The sequence below is a fragment of the Trichogramma pretiosum genome, unplaced genomic scaffold (genome assembly GCF_000599845.2).
Source record: "Trichogramma pretiosum strain Unisexual culture from Peru unplaced genomic scaffold, Tpre_2.0 scaffold51, whole genome shotgun sequence".
Classification (NCBI taxonomy): Eukaryota; Metazoa; Arthropoda; class Insecta; order Hymenoptera; family Trichogrammatidae; genus Trichogramma; species Trichogramma pretiosum.
The window spans coordinates 280,714-290,106 of NW_019641226.1; the positions used below are offsets into that span (position 1 = coordinate 280,714).

At 45.6% G+C, this 9,393-nt stretch overlaps 1 protein-coding gene across 2 annotated transcripts; it reads right to left on the reverse strand.

Moving 5' to 3' along the window:
• Nucleotides 1-10: 10 nt before the first annotated feature.
• Nucleotides 11-7,364, reverse strand: LOC106660601 (neuroendocrine convertase 1-like). 2 transcript variants are annotated; one of them, XM_014383661.2, is made up of 14 exons: nt 6,612-7,361; nt 6,345-6,543; nt 4,465-4,569; nt 4,201-4,371; nt 3,397-3,561; nt 2,989-3,324; nt 2,709-2,921; nt 2,421-2,521; nt 2,280-2,345; nt 2,057-2,209; nt 1,571-1,749; nt 1,030-1,163; nt 770-904; nt 11-647 (listed from the first exon to the last, which is right to left on the reverse strand). In XM_014383661.2, the coding sequence occupies exons 1-14, from the start codon at nt 6,617-6,619 to the stop codon at nt 546-548; spliced, it is 2,067 nt and encodes a 688-aa protein (XP_014239147.1). In that variant the 5' UTR covers nt 6,620-7,361; the 3' UTR covers nt 11-545. The 2 variants fall into 2 exon arrangements, with proteins under 2 accessions (XP_014239147.1, XP_023314045.1); XM_023458277.1 differs by lacking the exon at nt 11-647 and having other exon boundaries at nt 776-900; nt 6,612-7,364.
• Nucleotides 7,365-9,393: the final 2,029 nt, after the last annotated feature.

Sequence of the window (9,393 nt, forward strand, 5' to 3'; positions counted from 1 at the left end):
ATTCCTTCGCACCTCAGTTATACATATATTAAAAAAAATGGTTTATTTTTCGACTTTTAAAATGTGAGAATAAATATTTCAATATTAGATTTACAAGACAGTTCTTTCGATCAACTGAAATAATTATTTCTTTCACTCGATTCATACTCTCGTAATGGGTTTAAATTAAATATAAATTTTCTCACGGATATTTACTTAAATACAATTACACAATGGGTTTACGAATTTCAGTGATAAAGAGGAGCATGTCGCTTCTTGTTATTGTTGGTAACTCAAGTCGCTCGCTCGACTCCTTACCTGTCGAGCAGCGCTGCAGAAATAACATTACTTTCTACGACTCGCAACAGTTGGCGCATACGAAGCAGCTCGTTTTCAAACGAAGGAAATCAAGCCACTACCTTTCGCAGCAGTATCTTAGCACAATTGAATTATTCAAAAATATATATACTCGAATATGGCTATAATTTTTAATTTTTTTTTCTTTGTCTTAGCACCGACCCCCGATTATACGTTATAGGTGTAATAAGTAATTTTTCTTGATTCAATCAGAAAACGAACGGCTGATCGAGCTGTACGTTTTCCTCGCTGCGATTATCTCGCTCCTCGAGTCTTTCTTCCAACGTGCCGTCTCCGTCCATGATGTAATTCTGAAAAAAAAAAAAAAATTGCAGAAAATATGAAGGAGGAGCAGGAGGAGACGCGATCGAAATTTGCGTCGAGTATTTGCAATTGAAAGTTAATTGATAGTCTGGCTGAGCGGAGCACTCACCGAGTTATCATCCGAGTGGTCGTACACGCTGTCATAGTCCCGCAAACTTTTGCCCAAATACGCAGGTCGCTCTTTTGTTCCATGCAAAATTAGTTTTGAAGCGCCAACTGTACCTTTGTTCGTGTTAGGTCCTATCTAGATCAGACCGAGAGAAAAGAGAGAGAGATTGCATAATAAGAGAATTAAAAGTTTGCTTATCCGTCGGCTATTGTTTCATTGATATGAAAAAAAAGGGAGAGGACTGCATATAAAAGTAGTACCGTATCGCTGATGTCCAAATACCAAGTTCCTTTGGGCTCCTCGCCCCAGGTAGCAACTGACATGAATTTCCACTTGACAAAACCTTCGCTCGAGTTGTCGTTTTTTCTGCTGCCCAATAGTTGAACGCTCGTACCTGCGAGATAACAGAGCAAGAGAAAGAGAGAGAGGGGAATTCTTTTTTATTGTAAATAAAATCAGTGATCAGTTGAGAAAATAAAGTGAACCGGATGAATAATGGAAACTAATATTGTACGATATAAAATAGGAACAAATGAAAGCTTAGACTGCAATGCAATTCATAAAACAGTTGAATATTGTAAGAATATTGATTTTGTAAGTTAGGGAATTGTAAAAATTGACAGACAAGCTTTACTCCGGGGCTTCGACAGTGAGATATTGCCGAAAAAGGGGAAGAGAGCGAGAGAGAAAGATTAGCATAAGTTCAACATTGGGCGGAAGGGCAAAGAGAATCGAGGAAAATTGCAGGGTGCGAGTGGAAGCGCAGCGTAAATGCGGACGTATTGCATGCAGCGCACATACCAGTGGGTGACGTCAAATGCATCTGAAGAGCTCCGCGAAGCGTGTATTCGACGTTCGTCTCGACTTGCACATGCTCGAGGTAGTGGATTTCGTTGGCGGGGCCGCCGCCGCCACCGCCGCACTGGACCACCTCAAATTGCACCCTTCGCGTCACGCCGTAACTCACTTCCCGCGCGATCCTGCGAATATTAAATCGACCACTTCAAATGTCCAAACTCCTACCCCGTACATATATAAATAATACATTTAATGCTACACAAATGGCTGCCATTCATATTTGTACGCGCTTATGCGAATTTTGCATTTTCAGCAATTGTATACTCCAAAAATTACTACTACTTGAGAAAATTTGAGATACGCTTAGTGCGAATGTTGATAAAAATTTTACGAATAATTTATTCGTAACTCATTGTGTGAAATTGACATAAACAACAAGTATCTGTAGATATTTATCGAGATTCATTGAAAAATTGGTCTTTAACTTACAAAGGTACGGAAGTAACTTCGCAGATAGTTTTGACTGGGACATTGGTCCAGTTGGAGCTTGCCAGTACGAGCGCGTGAGCGTCCATCAATCCGAAGCCAAACCTCGGATTGAACCAGAAACCGATGGAATTCTTGAACCAGCCTGGATTTCGCCTGAATGAATTAACTCGTTGAAAATCGCGCTTAAATAGCAATTAAGCTTATAGCTGTAGTATATACCTACCGAAGTGCTGCATAATTCGATGAATACACGACGAGGTGCTGTACGTCCCTCCAGGTGAGATTTTTGCTTATAATAAGGAATCGACCAGTAAATGTCAAAAAACGCGGAAAACGTTTAGCCAAACATTTGATTTGCACTCACTTGGCTTGAAGGGCCAGAGCCAAAATACCGGCAGCCAGAGGTGCGGAGGCCGAGGTTCCCGTATGACTAGTGGTGCAGGTGTTCTTGAGATCGGTCGTTGCCTGCGCGACAGGACAAACGTGCACACGACGTGCGATTTAGGCTAAATTCGTCAATCTTTATGCGGACAATGGTATATAATGAACCGATTGCGATGGATGAGGTGAGTTGATGTACGATGAGCACGTGGATGTCTACGTGAGAAATGCATGAGCGAGTATAATGATGAGTGATTGGGACTCGACCGACAATCATCTGGTCCTGGTAGGCGCCGCTGCTGTAGGTCGTGGCCAGGGTCGCCGGGCATATCTCGCCGTACCAGGGAAAGGTACCGGCCTGACTGGCCGAGCCGATGGCCAGGGTATAGATGCTACCCACGTAACCGTCGCAGCTGCAGTCGTCGGCCTTGGAGCCGCCGTTGCCCGAGGCCCATACGTAGATGCTGCCGCGGCCCTGTCTCCCCTGCGCCCAACGAGAAATCACACAACGAGTTTTCAAGGCTCGAGATACGCAAGCTCGTTGTATCTACCTCGAGGATGCCTCGCTCCAGGGCCTCGCTGGCCAAACGGCCGGGTGCGTCGAGGCTCTTGCCGTCGTCGGGCGGACCCCAGGAGGCCGTGTATATGTCCACGAGGTCCGGCCTGTAGCCGAGCGACTCGGCCTCGACTCGGTCGTTCACCTGTCCGTCCAACATCTTGATGCCCCCGATGCGGGCCTCGAAAGCGACGCCGACTCCGCACTTGCCGTTGTCCGCCTCCATGGCTATTTCCCCGGCGCATCTGGTCCCGTGGCCGTTGGCTGGCTCCTCGTATCGGGGTATCGGGTCCTCGTCCCGATCCGTCACGTCGTAGCTTATCGACGGCTCCTATACGTATATAACGAGCAATAGATGTACGATCGACCATAATAGGCAGAACTTGTACGATGCGTATCTTACGTAATTGGAGCGCAGATCCTCGTGGGTGTATTCGAGTCCGTCGTCGAGAACGGCTACCTTGACTCCTCGGCCCGTGATGCCGAGCCGATAGACCGGCAAAACGTTCAGATCGAGTCTTGGCCGCTTCAGTGGTTTGCCTCCTCTTTCGCTTTTAGTCCTGTCCAGCTGCAGCGATTGGTGCACAGAAAAGTCATTGTGTATATTCGGCTGGTTGGCGCTTCGATCGATTCTTAGTACTATTCTTATTGTAAATACTTGTTCACTCACTCGTGCAATCATACATAATAACGCATATAAGCCGTCAACAGCTTAAATCGTGAGTTTGCAGTTTGGCTCAAGGAGCGATCTGCCTTATCCAGAAGTATCAAAAGATAAAATCGGTGTTACTAATAAAAATCGCGCTTATCAATAAATTTTTCTCATGAAATTATGCAAATGAAACTTTTTTCAAACAAGATCGTGTACTTGAGTGAATCCTCCAGAATTTGATGTATTATAAAATTTTGGAGTTGAGGTTGCTTTGCGAAAAGGTGGACTCACCGCAGATCAAAAATGGACAATAAAAAGTAGACTATAACCTCGCCCTACTCCAGACTGGATATGATTGGTTTAGGCATAGTTACTCATAAAATGTCCACTTGGTCAAGATAAAAATTATTAATGCACCCGACTTAATACATGGTGCCTGACAATGGTCTCTTATTTTGTACAGTCACATATTCTGCTCACAAAAAATCACTCAACACACACAAGTTCAGTCATGCACTAGGCATTTGCAAGCTACGCAGAAATTTATATCGTTACCAGATACCATTCCTGCTCCCAGAGCTCATCGTTGAAGGCTCGTGACGATTTTGATTGATGCGCATTGGTCTCTGCTGCAGCGGACACGGCGGCTGTTGCTTCGGATATATACAGCTCCAAATAGTCTCGCTTCTGGCGCAAGCGAGCTTTTTGTTGCTCGGCCCAGACGATCTACACAGAGACACGGAATTGCGAGTTCAGATCAGAATTACCTGCTTGACATAATCGAGCAGATTGCCCGTTCCTTTTCAGAATTTTTCATACCCTGGCCCGGCTTTTTAAAGCGGTCATGGCATAAGGCAAGCCTCGCTTTTGGAACCTCGTGCTGTTGTTAACTCTCCACAGGTAAGTATCCTTAAAGCCAAGTACCTGCACCGAATAGCAAAATAATCGTATTAATATTCATTCAATTTTTTATGTGAAGCTTTTATGGTGTAATTTTTAATGGACAGTAAATTTGCTTGATTTTTACGGACAAAAGATTTTCATCATTATTTCAAGTCGTATAGAAAAAAACATTATTATCATCTGAAAGTGAAAAAATTAGCCAGAATTCTTAATCGCGTATCTTTTCTTTTTTTTTTCTACTACAATTCTGTTACTTGAATTAAACAATCGCATGGCATAATCTCAGCTCGTAAAGAAAGTTTTGTATTCAAACCTATGAACCATACGGATCGAGACTCGAAGACTTTTTGGCATGGTATAATGGTAATTGGTCGGTGGCTCGCTGGCTGTTGACTTTATTGCTCGATATCGATTGGATCTTCGCGTACGGAATAGAGTCTTTGTAGCTGGCAGCTACGTGCTCGGACGTGGATTATTTTGACGTGGAATCGCGCGAGCGGGCCAGCGACGTATATAAAAGAAACTGCTGCTGCGCGCTATAATACACGGAGCGCGTGTGCGATGCGTCGAGACGAGTTAATTATGTTACTCGAGGCAGAAGCTGTGCGCCGCGTCGAGCCAACGTCGGTCACGTCGTTTATTTCAATTACTCGAGTGCCGAACGTACACACAAAGCCAAGGGAGATTCTGCCTGGCGTGAGTTAGATTTGCTTCTCTCTCTCTCTCAAATGCACACTACACGCACGCACGTACGTACGCACACGTCTCCGTTGTGCGGCTCTATTCGCGAAAGCTCGCGTGCAGATACTGCTGATTCAGAGCCCAAACGTGTACGTATGTAAATACTTGGCCGGCAACGGCGCCTTTGGAAATACTGACACATATAACTTTGGACTTGCAAAACGTCACTGAAAAATCGCTGCTCGATCATTATTCAGCCTCTTTCGCTCGTCTGGCTAGCTTATACATCGTTACTTATCTCGAGGAAACGACCGATGACATTTTTAGCGAAACAATTGTGGAGGATAATACTTTGTCAGCGAACAAACGAGCAAATCTTGTCATGCACTTATATATAAGCGCAGCTAGACAAAAGTCTGCGTTGCTGATTGCAACGCGGACGGCTTCTTATCGCAGCCGAATTTAACTCGACGAGCTTTGCACTTTATATATGTATACATCGTTCACATTGCCAAGTGAGAGAGAGGGAGGGTTGGGTGGGTAGTTGCTGCTGCGCTGCTGCTCGCCGTACAGTACTACACTAGTGCTGCTGGCCCATTTTGACTTGATTAGACTTGGAAATAATTAGAGAGAGAGAGAGCGAAAATTTGAGAGTGGGGAGCAGAAAGGAAGGACGAAAGCGCCGCATGTATATGGACTTTTTGCTTTTCGAATACGCCTCGCATTTGAAATACGCTGCTGGTGAATTGAGAGTATGATTTAGGAAAAAGTATATTATAAAAGGACAAACGATCTGTCGGATTCAGTTGACACTCTAAAGCTTTTCGCTGAAAATTTCACTCTAAAACTTATGGTCATTAAAATCCATAGGAGCTGTATGTAAATAATGATCATTACTAGCGACCAGTCGAGGCCATATGTCACGCGCCTTATCAACTTCGCTCGAGTAATGAATTTACTTTTATCTCCTTTATCGATGTATCGATGAATCGTGGTGAAAAATGAAAAAATAATAAAAGGTAAATCGGGTCCGATACAACATAAGGTCTTGACGGCCTTTGGAAAACACGGGAAAGGATACTTGTAAAATAATTTGTTAGTTATGAGGTTCTTACCGGGCCGACATGAGTGTAACCGGATCGTAAAGCCAGAAGAGATGCGACTTCCGATCCACCCTCGAGACGCACGACCCATTCGTCATTGTTGGCGTTGTTTAGGATGTTCGATGAGGACGACGAGGAGGTGATTGTCGCTGTACACAGAATGACCCAGCAGTAGTACAAGGCCAAATGCGACGACGACGACGACGAAAATCTGCAGTCGGTCGGTAGGTAAAAATGAGCTTTTCGAAAGGATTCGTCGTTCGTTTGAATAAATAATACCTGCTCATGAGTAAAGGTTGGCGTTAGGTTGTTTCTCTTGGTCTCGGTGTTATTTCACCTTGGGCAAGTGGCAAGTGGCACGAGGCGAGGCGGGTGAGGTGGTGAGGTGTACGAGGAGCAACAATCAGGAACGAACTAGCCGTTCGTTTTAGCACTCTCGATACTTTATAGAAGGCGCGCGCGGATAGAGATAGGGCTCGCACACAATGTCAGTCTCTCTTTCACTCTTTCTCTTTCTCTCCTTCTTTCTCCCTCGTGTGCTCTCTCTCTCTCTCTATCTGCACGTAGCATGATATATCTGTATTCATAAGTATGACTACATAGCTACACGCTGCACGCTATATACCAGACTAAACTGGCGTAAAAGAGGTGGGGATCGACCTCGAATCCTCGAATTCTCTCTTGCTTATACTCTGGCCGTTGTGCCGCCCCCTTCTTCCGTTACTCACCCTTGTAAGTCGCGTGCACACAGTCGCGCACACCTGCACCTATGCAGATCCCTCCACTACGACGATCGTGTGCGTACATACCTCCACTTTGATTCGTCATAGTTTACTACGAGCGATTCAGCTGCGGCTTCATTCATCCATTCATTCATTATATATCGTTAGATCGTAGCGCGGCCGTAAAATTGCCATCGGTGCTATTCCGCTCGACTGCTCCGAATCCCGAATTGATTCGTACGCTGCTCGTTTTACCGCGGAGCCACGGACGATTTTTGAAGGATTGACCCAGTTAGCGAGTTTCGAGCCCATTGACGCGCGGCGCTCGGTGCACAGAGTCGCCTTCTTTCTCTCTCTCTCTCTTTCTTTTGCTCTTTCGCGCACCTCCGCGCCAGCCACCTCCGATTCGGCCGATATATAAGTAGTAAAAGCTCGCGTTCGATCGGACGTGGCCGAGGCGGCGGCGGCGCCTGCAAAACACGTTAGAAAATCGATATGGTTGTGTGCTCGGAACGCATCGACGTTCTCGCTTTATATCGTGCTTAGCGGCCGCGAGCACGCTACGTGCACGTTATACTGTACATAAAGAGAGAGAGAGAGAGAGAGAGAGGGATGTGCATATCCGCACGCGCGCGAGCCAGGAGCTGGCGAACTAAAAATAATCAATAATGCATTACAGGCGCGCACTCGGCGAGCTTGCGAAATCGACAAGTTGTGTATGTCGCGCGCGCCACATTGATTCGTAAATATGGATAATGGCCGGGTACGCCGTTGGCCCTGCGCGCTTATAGAAATTGGGCGCGCGAACTCGCTGCCGAATCCACGCGATAATCAATCCGCATTCGGGCTATATAGCTCGGACTATAGGGCACGGACCACGGCTCGAATTAAAAGTGGTCAGCTGGCAGCCGTGTGCGCGGCGCCGAGCAAACGCAATTTGCATATCGGTATATATTTGTATAAATTTGCACTCGAGTGCAGCAGCAGCAGCTCGCAGTATAGCGGGCACACGGCTCGGAGCTAGCAGCTAGCTGCCGGCGAACGCGCCAGTATTTCCCGAGCTTTCTGCCCCTCACGCGCACTAATGCTCGCGCGTACCTACGCAAAGTTCCTACAAATGCAGTCCTAGATCCAATAACTATGGCTCGAGCTTAACGCGATTGTCAGTTGGAAAGAGGCGAGCGAAGCTACATATTGCATGGCTTGCACGAATCCCGCTGCAGCTAAGATCGACTCGGCTGCATCAGCGTTAATTGCAGTACCGGGACGTGTTTCCAGGGAGGTGACTGCCTTGTCCGATTGTCACGAATATCCGCGCGCGACTCGCTCCGTGCATTATATCGTATTAATTTTCGATTACGTGCTGCGCTCCTTGCCCGAAAGTATCGCAACAATTAGACGCGCCCGGTTGATATTCCGAGCAGCTTCGCTCTGCCAAGCATCCGAATGCACCCCTCCTGACATGTATTTAAATACTCTATGGGAAAAAAGCTCGCAATGCAAAAAAGATGAGCTTATTGTTCAGTAGTTTGGAGGCGCGGCGCAACAACGACGCCTGAAACACGTGTAGGCAACGAGCTATTTAGAGCATCTGACGCTGCAAGCTCTTACTTCTACAATCGCTTATGCGTATTATATGGAGCGAGGCACACACTGTACAGTCCGCAAGTTCAAAGATCGAAAAGCTCTGGCTTCTAAAGGATTATTATCTTCTTATTAACTTCAGTGCAGAACATTATCTCTCTTCGTTTGTGCATAGGGTAATTCGTGTGACTTATCAGAAAAATATAAGTACATTAGTACTTTTCGCAACGACCAATCGGAATTCCTAGTCTGGAACAGAAAAAAAGACGAAATAATTAGGATCAAAAATTTCCCACTGATGCCTGGGCTATCCCATCGAAATCGCGAACCCTGTGCAGCCCCTTTGGTGCAGCTGGATAATAAGGCAATTACAGAGGACTCTGATCTCGCATGCGAATTCGCGAAAATCCAATATTATGCTGTAGCCTCGCTGACCGAGAAAGCATTATGAAATCGATGCGTTCATTCTCTCGCGGAGCGCTGCAATATGAAGCTTCGTTAATATTTAAAAAGGTAATGATATCGTGAAGCTTCGTTATAATTATCATGCTTCAAAGTTCGTGCGACACCAACGATTATTTCTTCGTGTTTATTATACATGCTGCGAACAAAGCAAAAATGAGCCGTTATTTCATGACCATATATTTATTCAACACACGTTGTACGCAAAATAATAACAATAAAAACACTGAAAGTAATAATAATTTGGTCAAAACTTGAGAGTCTTTTTCCTCCGAGCTAGCCATAGCCACGTT

What these genes read in the sequence shown, in the direction of transcription:
- LOC106660601 (XM_014383661.2), bottom strand. An exon ending in GGGAGCAGGAATGGTATCTG is followed by an intron (nt 3,562 to 4,200) that starts GTAACGATATAA and finishes CAATCGCTGCAG; the next exon opens with CTGGACAGGACTAAAAGCGA. An exon ending in TGGAGCGAGGCATCCTCGAG is followed by an intron (nt 2,922 to 2,988) that starts GTAGATACAACG and finishes CGTTGGGCGCAG; the next exon opens with GGGAGACAGGGCCGCGGCAG.